Source organism: Cryptosporidium ryanae (assembly GCF_009792415.1).
Source record: "Cryptosporidium ryanae isolate 45019 chromosome Unknown contig_5, whole genome shotgun sequence".
Taxonomy (NCBI): domain Eukaryota; phylum Apicomplexa; class Conoidasida; order Eucoccidiorida; family Cryptosporidiidae; genus Cryptosporidium; species Cryptosporidium ryanae.
The window spans coordinates 84,426-104,132 of record NW_027125531.1 but is presented as its reverse complement, the minus strand read 5'-3'; the positions used below and the strand labels follow the sequence as shown (position 1 = coordinate 104,132).

At 42.1% G+C, this 19,707-nt stretch overlaps 7 protein-coding genes across 7 annotated transcripts; 2 read left to right on the top strand and 5 right to left on the bottom strand.

Annotated features, from left to right (window-relative positions):
- Positions 1 to 499: 499 nt before the first annotated feature.
- FG386_002703 (zinc finger protein) lies at positions 500 to 1,939 on the bottom strand (the record flags this gene model as incomplete). Its single annotated transcript, XM_067342152.1, has 1 exon — positions 500 to 1,939. One exon carries the CDS (start codon positions 1,937 to 1,939, stop codon positions 500 to 502), a length of 1,440 nt encoding a protein of 479 aa, XP_067197757.1.
- A 265-nt stretch (positions 1,940 to 2,204) lies between these two features.
- On the top strand, positions 2,205 to 2,777 carry FG386_002702 (cyclophilin type peptidyl-prolyl cis-trans isomerase; the record flags this gene model as incomplete). Its single annotated transcript, XM_067342151.1, has 1 exon — positions 2,205 to 2,777. The coding sequence occupies one exon, from the start codon at positions 2,205 to 2,207 to the stop codon at positions 2,775 to 2,777; it is 573 nt and encodes a 190-aa protein (XP_067197756.1).
- A 42-nt stretch (positions 2,778 to 2,819) lies between these two features.
- Positions 2,820 to 3,926, bottom strand: FG386_002701 (uncharacterized protein; the record flags this gene model as incomplete). The annotated part of the gene is made up of 1 exon (XM_067342150.1): positions 2,820 to 3,926. One exon carries the CDS (start codon positions 3,924 to 3,926, stop codon positions 2,820 to 2,822), a length of 1,107 nt encoding a protein of 368 aa, XP_067197755.1.
- A 901-nt stretch (positions 3,927 to 4,827) lies between these two features.
- On the top strand, positions 4,828 to 5,640 carry FG386_002700 (uncharacterized protein; the record flags this gene model as incomplete). The annotated part of the gene is made up of 1 exon (XM_067342149.1): positions 4,828 to 5,640. The coding sequence occupies one exon, from the start codon at positions 4,828 to 4,830 to the stop codon at positions 5,638 to 5,640; it is 813 nt and encodes a 270-aa protein (XP_067197754.1).
- Positions 5,641 to 5,760: 120 nt separating this feature from the next.
- Positions 5,761 to 10,701, bottom strand: FG386_002699 (ubiquitin carboxyl terminal hydrolase domain that is fused to a MATH domain; the record flags this gene model as incomplete). Its single annotated transcript, XM_067342148.1, has 2 exons — positions 5,761 to 6,834; positions 6,910 to 10,701. 2 exons carry the CDS (start codon positions 10,699 to 10,701, stop codon positions 5,761 to 5,763), a joined length of 4,866 nt encoding a protein of 1,621 aa, XP_067197753.1.
- A 1,187-nt stretch (positions 10,702 to 11,888) lies between these two features.
- On the bottom strand, positions 11,889 to 14,858 carry FG386_002698 (coiled coil protein; the record flags this gene model as incomplete). Its single annotated transcript, XM_067342147.1, has 1 exon — positions 11,889 to 14,858. The coding sequence occupies one exon, from the start codon at positions 14,856 to 14,858 to the stop codon at positions 11,889 to 11,891; it is 2,970 nt and encodes a 989-aa protein (XP_067197752.1).
- Positions 14,859 to 15,435: 577 nt separating this feature from the next.
- On the bottom strand, positions 15,436 to 19,587 carry FG386_002697 (uncharacterized protein; the record flags this gene model as incomplete). Its single annotated transcript, XM_067342146.1, has 1 exon — positions 15,436 to 19,587. One exon carries the CDS (start codon positions 19,585 to 19,587, stop codon positions 15,436 to 15,438), a length of 4,152 nt encoding a protein of 1,383 aa, XP_067197751.1.
- Positions 19,588 to 19,707: the final 120 nt, after the last annotated feature.

The following is a 19,707-nucleotide window of genomic DNA, read 5'->3' as shown; positions in this document are numbered from 1 at the left end:
GGTACCTCCGCCTTCACTGCGCATAATTAGTGCCAAACAACGCCTCCGCTTTAAACCTATCATATTATTTACCCAAAACGTTCCTCCGATGACGTGGGCCGCTATAGCTCAGCTAGGTAGAGCGCATGGCTCTTAACCATGTGGTCCTGGGTTCGATCCCCAGTGGCGGCGGCTTTTTCTTGCCGTGCTTGGCGACCTCGGGCAGGGAAGGGCGCGCCCGCCAGGGAGCGCGCCGGTCCTGAGTTTCCGTTTGAACGGGCAAACCTCCGTTCCGGTAAGGGGTGCTACTGCCGCGGACCGGTAGGAAACTCCTGGAGTCGCGGGCGTTGGGTTCTCCGTGAGAACAGCAGACTGGGTTTGGAGCGGAGAGTGAGGTAGATTTGCATGTGAGAGTTTTAAAGTGAGTTGCTAGCGAGTGTTTTCAGTGTGGGTACTGGCAGTTGACAGGGTTTACGTATATAGGGTCCTGCAGTAGAGCAGGGGGCGAGAGAAACAGTAGTTATGTTCTGAGTGACCTCGGAGGTATTTTTTCTGGGATCTTACTGTTTTCAAACGATTTGTTCACAAAGGCATCGCGTTCCCAAAGAAGTAGTTCTTGTTTGTTCACAATGAGTGTTTCGTCGTTCACATCTGGATTTCTAAAGGAGTATTTGGTGTTTTTGGTGCAGACGGGAGCGACGCTTAGACCAGGACCAGATGTGGTTTCGGAGCTGCAGCCGCTTACATGGGAGAACTTTTGGTCGCTGAAGGCTCCGGGCGACAGGCCGAAGAAGGGATTTGAGGGTGATTGCTGTAGTGGAGAGCTGTTGTTGTTATAGTTGCCCCCGAAAAAAGACCAAGTTGAGTTTTGGTTTGTAGAGAAAGGCGAGTCGGTTGGGAGTGAGGTGCCTGTATTTCCACCAAAAACGCCCTTCTGTGAGACCCCAAAAGGAGTGGTTTGTGTATTACTATTGAGTGAGTTTGAAAATTGGGCGTTGCTATTGCTGCTTGAAAAGGAGTTAAGACCACCAAAAGGGTTGCTGCTGCTGCCATTTGAGAACCCCCCAAAGGCGTTTCCTGCAGAGTTAGAGTTTGAAAAGACGTCTCCGCTCTTGGTTGGTGGGTTTGTTGAACTGTTGCCTCCCCCAAAATTTGAGCTAAAGCCAGAAAAAAAGCTGTCGGTATTACTTGTGTTGACTCCTCCGAAAACCGTTCCCGTTGAGTTATTGTTACCGGAGAAAGGGTTGTGCCTTCCTGAAGAGAAGGCCGAATCATTTGAAAATGGGAATGTGGAAGTGGATACGGAGGACGAGAACGACGAATTGCCGCTGCTGTTCGCACTTGGATTTTCAAATAGATGCCTGGGGTTGTCAGAAGAAACGAACTCCTTCCCTAAGTTCGGAAGATACAGGTTGCCTATCTTAGAATACTTGCTCAAATCTAGATTGTAAAGTTTGTGGTCGCTCGGCAAGCAACCCCGAGACTTTCCATTTTCAATAAAATTCCTGTAAAGCTCATTAAGCATTCTTAGAGTCTCAAAATGGAGACTTTCCCAGCAGCTTCTGCTGTTTTGGTAGAATTTAAAGCGATACTCCTCAAAACTTAAGTCTAAACTCGCGAACACGGGAGTCTGGTTGGGCAAACCTATCCTTCCAAAGGGCCAAACGCCGCTGTTAATCACTATACCAATTAACTCCAGTGTCTGGAGGGTCGGATTGCCGTTCGAAATGCCTAGTTTGCCTGAACTTCCCTGACTCTTGTTGCTGCTAAAAGGATTGAACGATCCATTCTGAGTATTGCTGCTGTTCGAGCCAAACAAACCACTGCTACCGCTGCTCCTAAAGGTCGAGTGCTGGTTGGAACCGTCAAACAGAGCTCCCTTCGGATGGTAGTCCCTGCAGTTGTCGCCAAATCTACACGACCCTCTTAGAAAAAACTGACACGGCCTTCTATTGCTCATTTTCCTAACTCTATTTGCCACATCCTCGCAACAGCGTGTGGCGCCAACCGCCACACGGCTTATTTTAAGCAACAGACAAATTAAACGGACCCGTGGGCCAAAACGCCTTGGGAGGCTGAAATTGTGAAGACTAGGTCGACTCGCGCGGTCTTACGAAGAGAGAAGATTAGCTGGAGTAGGCTTTCCGATCTGCCTTCTTTTGAAATTTGCAGAAGGCAACTTGGAGAGGGCCCTTGGTTCGAGGGTGTGCAAGGGAGAAGCAGGAATGCAGATCAGGGATCCCGAACTGAGGCCACAAAGAAACAAGGACAACCCAGTGGTCTTCCTGGATGTCTGTCTCTTGGACGAAGAAAATAAGATTGGAAGACTGGTTATAGAGCTGTTCAGCGACGTAGTTCCTAAGACAGCAGAGAACTTCAGACAATTCTGCACGGGAGAATACAAAAGGAATTTAAAGAGCATAGGGTACAAGAACGCCACTATTCACAGAGTAATAAAAGACTTTGTAGTGCAGGGAGGCGACTTCGTTAACAATGACGGCACTGGAAGCGTCTCGATATACGGAACTACTTACTTTAATGACGAGAATTTCATACTAAAACACACAAAGCCTGGCCTGCTTTCAATGGCGAACAGCGGGACGCCGAACACAAATGGATGCCAGTTTTTGATTACGTGTAATTCCTGTCCGTGGCTGGACGAAAAGAACGTTGTCTTTGGACAACTACTCGGACACGACTCTTTTGCTACTTTAAAAAAAATAGAAAACGCCACGGTTTTGCCACCAAATAGCAAACCCAAGATTCCGATCGTCATATATCAGTGTGGCCAACTGTAAATAAGACGATCATACACTCGGTGATTTTAAGAGTTTGTTTGCTTACCAAATAATGTCTTGTCTAACAAAAAACTTTTGCAGCTTGTTGTTATTGACTCCAGTTTTCAATTTACTGTTTTTGACTCTGCTGCTCAACAAAAAGTTCTGCTTCATGTTGACTCTATTTAAATACTTGATTTCCGGGAGATTAGTGCTCGGACCTGCGTTATTCAGTGTGTTTGACTCTCTGTCGTTGATTTTGGGTCTTTTTGGAGATACTTGACGGCTGACTTCCTTATGCGTTCTCTGTTTGTAGATGTAGGCCACGCTTCTGTGCACCACCTCCTTCCCGTTTGGTAGTCTCAGGTCTCCGAATTCGGTTATTTCGGGTTTCCTTAGGTTATAGACGTCCAACACATCATCAAGGAGAAGCTCGTCTTCCTCAACGTACTCCCATTCGTCCTCGTCCCCGTCCCCGTCCCCGTCTGGATTTGAATAGGCTTTGGACGGATAGTGTGTATCCCTTACTGAATCTATGCTCATTTTTCCAAAATGGGGTATTAGCTCTTTGTATGAAGATGAATAGTCGTAAAATTGTTCAATTTCCTCCTTCTGTATTTCCAAGTGAGTTCCCATCATTGTATGACCTAGGCTTATCATGTGGTCCCTAACCGCCATTAAACTCGAGAATATCCTATCGCAATATAAACAAATGTGACCTTCGAATACCTTTTCGCCTAAATATGTAACCAATCCTTGCAGGTCACAAACATACTCTTTGTCCGGAACCACAAATGAATACCTAACTCGCATGTACTCCAGACAATCTTGCATTGTATCATGAATTGTATTGTCAAAGTAGCAGTATACGGGCTTGTATGGCAGTTCTTGGGTGGCTCTTTTAACCCGATTGTCCTCTTTGTTGCTCGTCGTACAAGCATCCGTCTGACCCCTGCACTTTATATGCGAATTGCCCTTCTCAACCAAGCATTTTGTCGTGCTCAAAAGTTCCAGCTTTCTCCTGAAAACCTCCTCCGTCACCGGCTCCTTGTTAGATAGCTTTCTTTTTTGGTTGTATATGTGCCAGTCCGACTTGTAATGCTGCTTCAATAGCGCCGAGTCTTTTATAGTGTATCCGCATACTGTACACAGTATCGCTCCATTCCGCATTTCAGTAAAAGGAAGCGCTCAAATAACTCCGCTTTTTAAACTGTGTCTATGCTCGCCGGTATTCTGCATACATACAGATCCACTTTATGCTCTGGCTAAGCGGATAGTCAAACTAGAGTCAGGTTACGAATTCCCTCCTCTATTGTGTATCGCGTACGTGCATATACGTGTATACGACTCTACGGATACGCGTACAGTTATCCCAAAACTATCTTCCTGACGGGTCTCGGCCGTTCGAAAGAGAAAATGCCTCTTTAGCTCGCCTTCTCGTATCGCCTCAGCAGTCACCTCTGAATGTGGCGCGAAAACTAATCCTGCCGCTGCCCTGTAGTCATAAGGCCTAAACAATGTACAGGGGTGCCGCCAAAACATGCATTTGCCTTTGCGGAATGTTTGTGTAAGCAGCGCCTTAACGAGAGTGCAGAATGTAAAGGCGGCCTTTTGCTCCGTTAATCAGGTGGAGCAGTACTAATTGCGACTCCCAGGCTCCATATTCGGAGGAATTTCGCGTCAAAGCCAACGACGCTTGAAGGAGGCCGACATCGGGCAGATTGGGGTGTACAGGAGAACCTGCAAGTCGCTTCCGGGAGGGGAGGTCCGCGTTGTAAATCGCGAGGAGGCTGCGGAAAGACAGGCCGCAAAAAGGGAAAACTGAATTACTCAGGTATGCATTCTGATGAGCACTAAAAATGCGGCCGTGGCGCCATTCCGGAGATTACGTGTTCCCCACATGGATTAAACTAAACGCGCAGAGCACTGAGGAAGGTGATGGTGACGATTTAAGTGTATGTAAAAGAGAGCACACTGAGGCGAGAGGATGCGAATTTGCTGCGAGTAGGCAGGCGCCTTGAGCAACAAGAGCGAGAGCGTCGACAGCCCGGTCGAGTGAGGCCGGACATACATGGACAAAAGTCAAGACATTCGGGTGCTTCAGGTCAAGAGAGTGTTAGACAGGAGCGAAGGGATGGATGTAATTGGGCTTTTGAGGAGCGAAATTGAGGGAAAATACTTAAGAAAAGGCGACTTGTACGGCTTTTCAGTGGTGGGAACGGATTTGAGCGGATCCGGGGATCCGGCGTGTGGAGTAAGGGGAAACGAGGCAAAAACGGCCGACGGTTTGCCTGACGTGGATAAGGAGGTGGTGATAGGCAGGTTGCAGGAAAGATGCAACATGCTGAGGAGGGGGCGCAGGGACCGGGGCGGAGTCGAGGAGCAGCGCGAGAGGAGGACACCGGGCAGTTTCGAGGCAGGAAATTGGTTGCTGAGCTCACTCGAAAGGTTGAATTTGGAACTGACGCCGGAGAACGAGGTCAGGATAGGCGAGAGTCGTCCGGCCGGCCGCGACGACGCCAAGTACAAGAGCGATTTAAGGAGGGACGTGAAGGAGGAGCTGAGGAGGTACGAATCGGGTTTTGAGTTAGCTCACAACTTTCCGCCGAGCAAAACGGACAAGGAACCGCTGAGGCCCCTGTACTCCTTTTACAAAAAGCTGTGTGGAGAGAGAGCGGGACCGCCGGGCGCCAGGATAGAGGAGCTGAGGAGGAGAAGGATGGTTTTGAGGGAAAAGCTAGAGAGGTACCAACAGACCTTCGAGAAGGAAAACAACAGAAAGATACTGTATCACAAAGACCTGTTGCCCGTCGAGTCCGAGTACAATGAGTACAAGTCGATCAGGGCCGAAATAAAAAGACTCGAGACGGAGGAAAACGGCTAAAGTAACAAGGATTATCAGCGCGACTGCCCTCCTATATTGTCGTCTCCAGAGACGCAATGGCGTGGACGGCGTGCTGGCGACAGCAGTGCAAAGACCAGAGCCGCCGTTAAACGCCAAACACTAGATTCTCAGAGGCCTAGACGAGTTGTTTTTGTGGCTGTTTTGGGACGTCTGCTGGAGTTGCGCTAGAATAGTGATGTTCGGCGAAAATCCGTAGACGTTGATGTCGAGGTTTTTGTTAAAGCTGGGAAGAAGTACGTCATTGTCTCTTATTAATTGTAAGTTTTTGAATTCAAATCTATAAAATTTCCACTTTGAAATGTCCTTATCCTGAAGTTTGAAACTGTTTTGAATTACGTTTTTCAAGTCAGCTAGTCTTGACTCGGGCCTTAGGGTAACGACAAAGGCGTTGCCAACCGAGTGTTCTAGATCCCTGTAGTCCTGGATAACCAAAACGCTGTTCAAGTCACCGTTCTCAAGCCCCCTAAGTTCTTCGTAGGTAAAGTCTCTCTCGAGTCTGAGTCCCTCTGAGATGTACCCGACGGAAAGCACTCCCTCGCCTTTGGACCCGTCCTCGATGTTCAGGATGTTCGAGAGTTTCTCGTTCCCTTTGTACAGCCCGACGGTGTTGCCGTTGCTGAACTCGAGTATTCTGAGTCTCGGGAGAGCGGAATCCCCGTTCCTGCTGGCGAAAATTCGGTTCAGGTCGATTCCGCCTCCGTTCGCGTCCCTCGAGGCGGCAAAGTCTCTGTAGGCGACCACGCTCCTCCCGCTGCAGATGTCCTCGATCAGGGAGTCCACCGACTTGCTGATGTCCACCTGCACAAGCGACCTCGCCTTAACGCCGCCTCCAGTGTCCTCCCAGTCCACAATCGAGAGCGAAATGAGCTGTCTGTTCGGCAGACTTAGGTTGCAAAATGACCTTCCCGCGAGCTCCACGGCCATGACCGAAAAGCGAGACGGCAGGGGGAGCCAGGGGCTCGGGGCCCTCAGGCCGTTACCGGTACCAGGGCTCCCGTGGTAGCCGGAAAGGCAAAGGCTTTTGAAGAGGGAGCGCGTGCTTTTGTGGCGCATTTGGGCCTGCACCAGCGAGTACAGCGTCGTCAGAGAGGCTTCGTAGGGATTGAGGGAGTTCCTGGCCAGTGCCAGACACCTCGGATCCACATTCAGCATGTCCGATATGAAGATCCAGGACTTGATGGCGGGCCAGCGGAGATCCAGAGTGAGGTTGTGGACGGACTTTATGTTATACTTAGAGAACGACCTTACTATTGGATTGCCGCTCGCATGCATATATTCAACCACTCCGGACGGGTTTTTGTGGGTCTGGCCGCCTCCGTTGGAAACCAGGATGTTCCTGTTGGCTTCTGGATTCTGGGTCACGTTGAATCCGCTACCTCCCGCGTAGGAGTACTCGCCGTCCAGCGGGTTCCAGAGGTAAATGCAGACGCTGGCACTGTTCTGGCAGTTCTCAAACCAGTGACAGAAGTCGATTGCAGGAAACTCGGGGTATTCGATTTCGCTCAGTTCCTTTGGGAGCGAGCGGCCCTTGCCTCCAAGTCCGTCCGTCGCGGAGGAGCGGACGCGCTCCTCCTCCAGCCAGTCCTTGATTCCGAGGACATCGAGGTTTCCTCCCAGGGCCGACACCAACTCGTTTCTTTTCCTCATAATAACAGACTCGTCCATGTTGAAGGAGAATATCAAGCTGCTTCCGTGCGCGAGCCGCAGCTGCTGGATGCTGCAGCGGGGATCCAGGAGGGGGTAGAACCTGCTGACGCTCGAGAACCCGACACCGAGTCCCTCCTCAGTCTCTCTCGCGTCTCCGCTGCTGAGGGCACCGTCCCGACCCGCGTTCCTGGCGTCTCTTTCGTCATCCTTTGAAAAGGAGAGTGGCCCGTCCGTCCTGAGGTCCGGGCTCACTCCGTTGGTCGTTTCCAGGCAGATCCGGAGGTTGAACTCGCTCAGCTTGTTGCTTATGCAGTGGGACCTGATGTTTGAGAATATGTCGGGCATCTCCTTCTCGATCTCCATCAACACGTAGTCGTTCAGATCCTTGAGCACCGTGGCGGAGGAAACCATGACGACTCCCAGGTTGTAGAGATTCGGGATTTCATTGCTGTTGAAAAAGTTCCTACTGTACTCGTTCACGTTCGGGTCGAATATGTCAAAGTACCTCAGCAGCAAAAGAACCTGGCTCCCTCCGTTTGTTCTCCTCAGGCTGTTCTCTATCCTCTGGCGTTTCTCAAGGTAAGAACGGCTCAGGCTCGGGAGCGAGGGCGTTATCCTGTCGGTCATGCCCGAAAAACTCTCCAGATACAAACACATGCACAGCGTCGGACACGACGAGTCCCACAGACCCTCTCTATGGTACCTTCTGCATATATCGGACATATATATTTCCTCGTTAGCAGACGCTACAGGTGCCGAACCGCCGTATTGCTGCCTGCCAGCGCCGCCTCTCGCTCTACTCGAAGACCCGAACTGAATCGGCAACTCCTGGGACGAGATGCACAGACCGAACGAAAGGCCGTTGGAGACGGAGCCGTCGCTGCCGTTCAAATGCATGTTGTGGCCGCCGAAGATCGCCGGAACCCTGCCCGCGCCCTGGTTGCCGCCGGTACCTGCGTTGTTAGGGCCGTAGTCGGAGCTCACGAGCAGAAACAGATGCGACACCAGGCCGCTGCTCCTGTGTCTTCCGTTGACCCCGACGAAGCGCTCCTCAATGTCGCGGTGAAACTTGCTTATGGGGTATTCCCTGGGACACTTCAAAACGCAGCTCCAGGGAAAGGTGTTGGTGCTCGTGTGGACGCTCTGGATCTCGGCGCGCGAGCTGCCCGATCTGTTGTAGTCGGTGGAGAGCAACAGACGGACACGGACGTGCTCATTGATGTCATTCCTCAACCTCCTCCTCAAGTTAACGATCTCCTGCTCCCTCTGGTATTTAACAACGAGATCCGGATTCACCTCATGCGGTACCGGCTCGTCAAGCAGTTCCTTAGCTTGGTTTTCCTTTATGTATACGAGTATGTAGGCGGAATGGGTCTTGAGTCTCTTCGGTACCTCCCGTTCCGGATTTCCCAGATAGTCCCACACGTCGTACTCGAATCCTCCGAAGTTGTCTTCTATGGCCGAGGCCGAGGAAACGAGCGTTACCTTCTCGTCGTCGAATCTGTACCAGTTAGAGTCGGGATTTGGCCTTATGTAGGCGTAGTAGTGGCCGCTGTGCACGTCCCCTTGGTGAATAACGACCGTGTGAAGTATGTAGACCTGGCTGTTTTTGCTCGCGTTCCTCTCTTTGCCTGAGTCGCTCGTGTAGTTGGTCAGGTCTAGTCTCTCGGGGAACGAAAAGTAGTCATTCAACTTGATCATGTCCATGCTCTGAATGTTGAACTGGAACCTCTTCAGGTGGAACTGGACCACGGGGGGGAATCTCTGGAACCTGACTCCCTTCCTCGCCCTCTGCTTGCCGTAGCCCTCCGCCTCGTACATGTTATCTCCTTCCAGTATCTCCTCCTCCACAAACTTCTCGAGTCCCTCTTCCAAGGACCCGACTCCCTCGACATCTATTTGTATGTCGTAGAAATTCTCCCTCCTCCTGGAGGTGCAGTCCACGTCCAAGCAGTCGATGAAGTTCTCGTATTCGCCCTCAAACAGATCCTTGATGCTCCCGTCAACCGTTGTGTTCTTCATCTCCTCCTCCAGACGGTCACACAGCAATCTGTTTAGCTCCTGGGCGTCGTGCTGGGTGAACGCGTCGGAGGCGTCCCACCCAAAGGACCTCATTAGCTCGCGACAGTTGGCTGCGTCGTTGCTCGTTTGGAGCTCGTAAAAAAGAGTCTGAAGGGCCGAGCTTATCTTGATCTGGTCATTTGCACCACCCGGGCCATCTGTGTTCCCTCCTGCACCGTTCCTGCCCCCACTACTACCTCTGCTTCCGTCTCCGTTGCCGTAGCTGGAATTGCGGTTGTTCAGACCGTTGCTGTTGCTAAGCTCGTGCGAGCTTATATTGCTCGAGGACATTATGCTCTCCAAGCTCGCGATCCCGTCGTTTTCGGACTCGAATAGACTCCTCGCAAGACTGCTGCTCCAGTCAACCGGATCCTCCGTAGAGTCACCCAGCAGTATCATCGGGGACCTCCCCGCGTCTTTTGGGTCCGTTGTGGAGTGGCCCTTATTGAAGGAGGAGTCCTGCTCGATGCAGGAGTCGTCCTTTAAGCGGACACTGCCGTGATTCTGGCTCGAATTGCACGGATTGCTGGGGATGCTGGAACAATTGTTGGAAAGAGGGATGGAGTAGACTGCTTTTCTGAATCTTCCAATGTGGTACAAGGACTGAAGCAGTGAATTCATGTAACAAGTAGCCCCCAGGTTCCTCAAACCAACGTGTCCAGTGCAAGAGCGTTCCGTGCTGAACATCTCAACGTTCCCCTTTCCCATGCTGTTCGGTTCGCATGACATTGGAAACACACCCGCTCTAAACACAACTCTGTCGTTATTGGAGTCCATGAAGCCCGATCTTGCATCAAGTATCGTTTTTATGTTAAAGAAGTCGCTCCAGCCTCTGTCTGCTTCCGGACCTGCCGAGGAGTAGTAGTCCATATTATTCTCTTGCATGATATTGCTCGGTTCGCTCATCAGTCTAAACCTCCCATCATCCATATTGTTCTCGCCCTTGAAGTTGAATATGTCACTCATGAAATACGATTTCCTATAGTCCTTTTGGTTAACAAGTGTGACAGTGTATTTTGTGTTTATCCATATCCAGCTCGACGGCCAGTTTGGTGACGGAACCGCCTCTAGGTACGCCGATATATTCCCTTCTATTGAACCACTACTTGTTAATCTCGCCCTTGGTAGTACCATTAAACGAAAGTTAAAGTTCTTGTATGTGTGCATCCTCGAATACAGTCTGTTTTTAACTCCGCAGTCATTGTTGTTCATCAGATCCATGATCTTCTGCTTAAAGTCATCTATCACAAATTCCAACTCATTTTGCAGACATCTTGGAATGTTCGAATAATCGTATTGGTTATCCGTTCTGTCCACTATGTTCACGCTCATCTTCGTTTACAGAAAACAAAACCTCCTTCTGTAAGTTTATATTGCTGTGCATGCAAAATGCCCTTTGTATCTCGGACGCCCTTGTATATTAATTATATATACAGCTAAGGAATTAATTAAATGTCTGTGCGTTTTAAGTGTCTCAAATTTAACTTTACTGATCACAACTCAATCACTTGCCTTGTATGATAACTTTTTTACATATTCGTGAGCTTATTCATACATATTTCTATCTGCATTTATTACGTAGAGGAATACATAAATAAGTATATATGTATATACACATATATACTTATTTAGTGCACCTATCTGCAATGATATACATAAATGCCCTTCTTCACGGTTTTTCGACACACTTCATCTATTAAGTCAATGGGATGTGACTTTCGTCCTCGTTTATACCAGCAACCAGATATTTAACTAAATTCTATACAGTAACGCAAAGCGACTGTGTAAAATGCAACAAACTAAAACCAAACTCTTCTCAGTCGTCTTATTCCAACAGATTCATCACTTCTTTATTTGACTGAGTTGGAAGTGTAATCTAGGGGAAATGATGCTTACTGTTAATCCAAATATTTTTTGATTTGCTTTCGCAATCCACTAATACCGCAATAAATAATAATCTGAATGTAGTTAAACTTGTATTAGAAAAATATACATATGCTAGAGTGCGTATTTATATAATGGCAAAACTAGGTAATCAATTAACAGTATTAGTTGTTAAGGCAAGGCACAAATATTTATTTATGTACGCTCATAGACGTATACTGATATTGTTCATTCACTAACAGTACTGCAGTCGTGTATTAGTTGTAAATCTATATAACTATATAGCCTTTCCTACAGTATACCCTCTTATTTTTTAAATTTAAATTAACATTAAAAACAACACAACGTATATATACAAATCACTGTACCTTAAAGCAAAATAATAAATACAGTGCCCCATTGTTTATGCTATTATGTTACGATAATGAGGGGTTCAAAACAAGACAGTACTTTTAGGCTCGGAACCCCTCCTATTACAATTTACTATTAAGAGGGATTTGGCGCCCTTCCGATACTTTGATGACGCCTACTTTTAGACCCCACAACAGGTATGTTATTAGTCTAAAAGTGAAAGGAAGAAGTTCGCATTGTTTACATAAAATGAGAACATAAATAAATAAATACATAAATATAAGTTATAAGGATATATCTGATACGTCGTTGTTATTAATGTTGCTCATGTATGAATCAGTGTTCTCCAGCATTGAATTGTATATTTCTGGTGAATATCTCCTTATCCACTCCAGTTGGTTGTTAAGCATATCTATGTCTCTCAAAAATGCTTCTAATTTAATGTAAACGGCCTCATTGGTGTCTCTTAATCTTTCGTTTTCCATTTTTAATCTATTAGTCTCACTTTCAGGGACACTGTTGTTTTGGTCCTGCTTCATTTTTTCTATCCCAAGTTCCAACTCTGAGATGTAGTCCCTGCAGTTTTCGTGGTCCTTCAGCCTTGACTCCAACTCCGAGATGTAGTTCCTGCAGTTCTCGTGGTCCTTCATCCTTGACTCCAACTCTGAGATGTAGTCCCTACAGTTCTCGTGGTCCTTCAGCCTTGACTCCAACTCTGAGATGCAGTCCCTACAGTTCTCGTGGTCTTTCAGTCTTGACTCCAACTCTGAAATATATTCCTTGTTGTTATTACACAGAGTGTTATATTCAAGTTCTAAATTGTTATATTTATCACTTAATAAATCATATTCCTCATTCTTATTGCTTATTGATATATATTGGGAATATAATTGTTCATAATTACTTTCCAAATGGGATTGTCTAGTCCTCCATTCATCGTCTACCTTAGCAGCAGTGTTTCCTAACATATTGATGTGTTCATTTAATTGACTGATTTTTAATTCGTACTCGTTCTTAATGTCAACAACATTATTTTCATATTCTTTGTGTTTGATCAAATTGTCGTTATATTCAGCATTTAAATTATTATATTTTTCATTAAGATCATCAATTTCCTTAATGTATGCTTCATTTTCACTCTTTAATTTACAAATCTCAGTATTCATACAGTTGTTTTCACTAACTTTATTACTTAATTCGCTCATTATATTATCGTTATCAAATTTTAACTTGCTTATTTCACTCTCCATCTTCTTATTTATGCTATTTTTCTCTTCATTAACTAAATCCAACTCTCTATTTAGTTGGCAGTTCATATTTTCAAATTCATCCAATCTTGTTCTAATTTCAGACAACTTATCCTCATATTGTTTTACCAACTCACTAGTATCAAAATTAATTTTCTCTAAACTACTTTTTAAATTTATTATCTCATTGTCCTGCTCTAAGTTGTATTTCTCTATTAGTTTAATTTGTTGCTCATATTCCATTTTAATCTCATTTGTTTTATTTTCATATTCCATTTTTAATTCATTATTCATGCTGCTTTTTAATTCCAATTCAGTGCTCAGTTTATTATTCAATTCCTCTAAATTATAAATCTTTACTTTGTTCTCATCCTCTTTTGTTTTAATATCATTTCTTACCGATAACAATTCGTTATTTAGTAACAATATCTCTTCTTTTGATTTTTTAAGGTTGTCATCCAATTCAGTATGCTCTTTATTTAATTCATCATATTTTTCTTGCATACTCTCGATATATGAATAGTATTGATTCAATAGAGCATTTTTGGACGTTTCATTATCAACATATTCCTTTCTTAAATTAGTTATTTTATCATTATACTCCTTATTGTTTGCACTATTTATATTCTTCTCGTTTTCAAGCTCACTTCTTAAATTTATCATATCTGACTCGTATTGTCTATATAGTCCTTTATATTTGTCCAGCAATTCACTATATGATTTTTTAGTCCTTAGTAATTCCTTTTCTATTTCATCGCTATTTGACATTGCTGTATTTATTGTTGATGATATTTCCTGAAAAGATTTATTTGTTATTGTCCCTATATTTAATATCATTTCAATTAATGATTCATAGTCCTTGTTCGAGTCCAATATTATATTGTGTACAATGTCTATCATATCGTACAATTTTTTGAACCTTATTTCTTTTATCTCATTGCATATTTCATCAAGTTTTTTAACTTGATCCGAATTACTATTGTCGTCTATTATTTTACAAGATTTATTATCATAAACATATCCAAAAATTGAAATATAATTAAATATTTTATTTAAACTGTCATTTCTTTTCAGACTTTCAATTTCAGTTAAATCTGCCGAGTTATTGCTTCTATTCGATGATGGTCTTATTCTTTGTCTTTGTCTCATATCATTCTGAGTGTAATTTAACTCCAAATTGTCACTCTCTGAATTTAATTTGTCATTCTTATTACTGTATCCTGAATCATGAATGTTATTTTCTCCAAAATTATAGTTAACATTGTTATTTTCATTTGTATTTAAAGCGCAAGACTGTGAATCTTTTGACTGACTTCTTCCTAAAAATTTATTACATACTGCTTTATCCAACATTAAAGAACCGGGAAGTGTTGGTATAGATGGAGGCAGTTCAATTCTTTTTATTACTGTTTTGTTTGTATTAAATTCGGTATTTATTGAAGTTTTATCTGAAAGTTGATCACTAAACATTGTATTAACCGAATTTTGACTTGAAGTATTAGTGTTCACACTGTCTATTGCACAATTGCTACTATTATTATGATCATTATCGTGAGCATTAAAAGAATATTGTGAAAAAGGTTCAGTCTTAAATATTTTATTTTCATCCTCGATTTTACTATTAAAAAGTTTTGAATTTAGTGCTTGGGTACTTGATGATTGGTGTAACCCGACCACTGGTATTATTCCACCTGAAGCTTCAGGAACTTTTTTTATGTTTAATCCCGGAGTAGCAGTATATAAGTTCTTCCTTGTATTACCACCGTTATATGACAACGAAGACAATGATGCCGTACTATCTACTCTAGAACCATATTCTGATGTTGTTGGGCGTTTTGGAGGAGGGGGAAGGTTTTTTTTTTCCTCTAATAGATGCTCTTCGCCACGAACTACCCAGCTTTTCAGTTCTTTATTATAATAAAATTTATTCTCCTCGCCTAAATTCGCCTTTACTGGTTTTATTCCATCCTCAACCTCGCTTTTTTTTCCAAATATTTTCTTTAACATTGGTATACTAACCTCTGAACTTATATATTTTATTTCCTACACAAACATAACTTTGTTTTCTTGTTTCGCACTCAAACCAATAACTTAAACAGTAGTGTAGTGAAGGCTTTCGCTAGGATTTAATGTGGCCTCAGACGTAAAGTGGCTCTAATCTAAAATAAATTGCAAAAACAGCAATTTAGATACTAAGAACCACGATTATACATATAACTTGTTATGATTACTCTCTTTTTCAATATTATTATGCGCCATTCTTTTTATCACCGTTTTAATTTAAAGTAAATATGATTATCTATTTTACTTCAAGCTTAAACTGTAAACAAATAAAATATTAAATTATTCCACCAAAGGGCGGGAAGTCGGTACTAAAGTAGTATAACGTGCATGTAATGTGGGGCGGAACAATGCATGCAAGCAAACATATGAAACAGAACTAGCCGGGAATAATAAATAGACATTCGGAAGATGTAAGTAGTAAAAAGTGGCGAAGATAGGCGTGTTATAAAGTGTACTTAAAAAAGAAAAATGTTGTTATTCAGTATTTTCGTATTTTCTGCAATATAGGCCTCAAATGCCGCTATTCAATAACTCTTTCTATTGAAGCGAGATTAATAATTAGTTTTTGAGGCATTTTACCGAGTTTGTTTACTTTTGAATCGGAATAAAGTTCCATGAATATTGGAACGTTAAGTGACTCGTAAACGTCGTTTAGTATATTGTCTATGTTAACCTCAAGAGGATCAGAAATGGGATTCACAGTGTAGTAACTCCCGTTTTTAATGTTCTCGTTATTGTTTAAGACTTTTTCTTTTTTGCAAATGTAGTTGGTAATTAAGACAAAAAATACAATACCTGAAAGCGAAAAGAGTATAATAATGAATAGCTGTAGAGGCTGGAAAATAGAATAGTTCTCGGTATAGTCTATGATATAAGCTCCATTTGTGCCAGATAAATAGTCTTTCCTGTTTAAACAACCAGAAAACAAACCCTCTAAGCAATCACTCTTGCGCAACAATAAACTAATTATATTCACTATAGTTAAGGGAATTGTGCTTTTAATCAAAATAGTTGAAAAGTACTTGGCCAATATAATCCACAATTCCACAAATTGAGGCTGGTGCGATCTGACACTGCAATAAAGGTTAAAGTTTGATATGTTCTTTATTATATTTATATTCTCGTTCTTTCTTAAATCTTCGCAGTATTTGCTGTTGCTGTTGCTATTGGACGTAGAAAATGAAGATTCGTTATTAATTGTATACTCATCTGAATAATAGGATAACAATCCTGCGTCTATAAGTTCTTTAGAATTAAATTTTCTTCTCAATATGTCAATATTGGAAATGCACAGCCACCAGGTTGGACTGTACTTTTGTCTTTTAACAACAAGTTGGTCATTGTATGCAAATTTTTGCTTTGCACAATATCTAGATGCGAAGAAAGAAGAGACAAAAACAAGAACCGAAGCAAACAAGCATAAACCGAATGCGATCTTGGTTCCCAACAAAAAACCAATTGATAGCGGGACTATTGAAAGTATCTGGCCTATATAATGAATGTTAAGCGATCTAAAACCAATAATTCTTGTGGGTACATCCTTGTTTGTGTGCCATGTTAACATAAATATCTCGATTCCTGCGGTAATTGATAGCATTAAATTGACTGCACTGCTTATTATTCTAATATCAAACAGAGATCCAAACAGTATGTTATTCTTCAAAACGTATATCTCATTATTATAAATTCTAGATAACTCATCACCGTTTGATGGGTTTAAAAAGGAAATGTTATTGCTTCTCAATGTGTCTCTCATTTTTTCGCTATCCAAGTCTTCTTTGTCAACAGGAAGTCTAACTATAAATAATGACGCAATGTTAATTAGAAAAACCAGTACAATTAAAATAAATAATACTACCATTTGTGCTGTAAGTGTGATAGTTTCCATTCTCCTTTTTATTTTGTTGTCTGAATATATGCCAAAGTAGTTTGCTACTTGGGTATTTACGTACTGACAAAGTTTAAGTAGTCTCTTTCTAAACGAACCGGATTTGTTGTTATTTCTCGTGTAACCAGCATCTCTAGTATTACCAACACTCAAACAGCGGCTATGGAAATTCTGTTTATTCTTATAAACTGTGCCTTTGCGTGAATTATTATTTCTTCTCAAGTAAAGCGGATATACCCATTCATTGAAAATAACACTCACATGATTAGTTATAATGCATGCACTAATGCAAGCGCTTGAAATTGCATAGGAAAATATTAAAACAATAAAAAATATGATCACACCCCTTGGAATTCTGTTAGACACCTCTATTGCAGTGATTATTAAATAAATAATCATATACTCACCAAGAATTAATGATCTAGACTTTATTCTGTATAAATTCATTTTGTACCACAGTATAAGTTGATTCTTGAGGAAATTTATCTCGTTCTTATTGTTATATTCAGAATTTAATGTTCTTAAATGTTTGTTAAACATCTTGTTTTCAACGTGCAGTCCAGTTTCCAATAAAAGCTTCAAGTATGCAGGCTTTTTATTTTTGGTATCCACACGAACCTCACTTATCTTGCTATACCCAACCATATCAAAGTAACTACTATCGTAAGTTGGAGAATTAAACTGTTTTCTGGTTGAATTGTATATTTTGGTATTAAAAGGGAACAACAAATGGGTGTTTGGTGATTCCGAGAGAGATATTAATGCTGAATTGGCAACAATGACTACCATAGATGAAAGTACAATATAAAGCAAAAAAAAGGATGCAGACTTGATTGAACTTCTTAGGGAATAGTAATTTATTCCATTGTATTCGTCAGAGTTAGTATTACTTCTGCTATTCTCAGACGAGTCGCAGCTGTTTATGTCAGAATTACAGTAATTTATAAATTCGTCTTGGCATTCATAGTCATAACTATCTTTGAGCCTTTTGTTCAGATTTGAAAGAGGAAACATTGATATGAAGAAGGATATGCCAAAAAAAAGCAAAGTGTTATTTATGGAGGAATACCAAATTGAGGGAGAAAGAAGATGCTCAACGCCGTCTTGCGTAACCAACATAGATACGAATATGTTTAGCTGAACCTCGTTAGCCACAGTTTGTATTGTAGCAGACAGAAGTAATGTGATTAGTGAAAGAAGGGACAAAAAAGAAATCACTCTGAAAAATTTACCACCACCATTAATTGACAGCAACACAAATACAAATGATACAGATATTCCAACTATTTTTGCAACTATGTTTTTGTTCAGTTTGTTAATTGGATTTTTTATGGGAAATATATTTGTATTCACAACCTTTTCTGGATTTTTCGTGGAAGAATCAAGTGAAAAATATAACATATCCTTGTAGTTGCTCTGTTCAACGATGAGTAAATTTCTTAGTTTTTTAGAAGAAGATGGAACACACCATATTGGCTTTTGAGAATAAGCCGTATTATTTAAATCGTTCTCAAACAAACTAACTGACTCTATAAATGAAGTAAAAACTGAGGTAAAGTATTCGTCATTTATTGATATTTCATCGAGATTTGTATGTCTATTGTCTCCATAGTTTAACTCTACTTTAGTTATGTTTTGGTAAAAGGGTGATACAACATTACACATTGGGGAGTATGAACAGAGTGAGTAAAAGTTATAAACGTCAGTGTACACCGTATTTTCGTTATATGAGTCCAATAAATCGCCCTTTATTTCTAGTGATTGATTGATTTTATTGCATATATATGCGTCTCCGAGCGTAACTCTCCAGTTTGTCTTTGGTATGTTATATATAACTATGCTAAGTGTCCCTATAATATGAAACGAATACAAGAATATAAATATTGTAGTAATTAAACTCAGTATTGTGAGTCCGACAAATTTTGGGTTCAAAGACCTTATTCCCTCTAGTAGGCCACATCTTCTTCCTCTTTTTCTTATTGCAAATTCCAATTGGGACATTGGTATCCCTATTAACATAAAAGTAACCAAGTGGGAGATTGTACATGACAGTATTGAATATCTGTACATTAGTGAGGACAAACGGAACAGAATAAATATACCAGTACATCCGTTCAACAGTGCTATTAGCGGGAGATAGTCCCACAGTGTATAGCCAAATGTATTGTAGTTGGTGTTGTGCCTTTTATCGTTACTTTTAGTCTCATTTGAGCATGCTAATATTCTATATGTCTGCATATTTTCGTGGTCTTTACCGTGATTTTTGTCGCTTTTAAAGGCGTAATTTGATCCATATTCGTCATCTACTCCATTACAAACAGAGCTCGCTGTCCCGTTTGTCGCTTTTTCATCAGACAAAACCAACTCGTTTTTTTCAGTTTTATTGTTATTTAAATCGCTTGAGGGAGATACTCCATTTGAGACATTTATTGAAAATGATTTTGGCGTCTTAGTGCTATAGGCGTCCTCTTTAGAACCGTGCTTATAATCCATTTTGTCTGGTTTAGACGTATCACAAAATTGAGAGTACTCATTCAAACCACTTTGCAATTCGTCAGCACCTATATCGAAGTCTCCGCTTGGTCTTTCATCAGATATCTTAACAGAGCAACTAATTGACTGGCTTTTTCTCCTGCATCGCACCTTATTCTTCAGCAACACTTTTATTCGCCATTTTGACATCGAAGACAAATAGTCGGAAAGCCACTCCATATTATAGCGAAAAGCCCTGAGAGATTCCTGATGCAAGTTGTTTCTGAGTTCTATGTGATCCTTAAAGTTCATTTCTAACACAATAAACACATGAAAAACTGCTTTGATGTTACTATCCTTAATCTAGAATAACGTCCCTCGCATCTCACTCTTTATTTTGAAACGCACACATGCAACAAACCGTAAATGTGT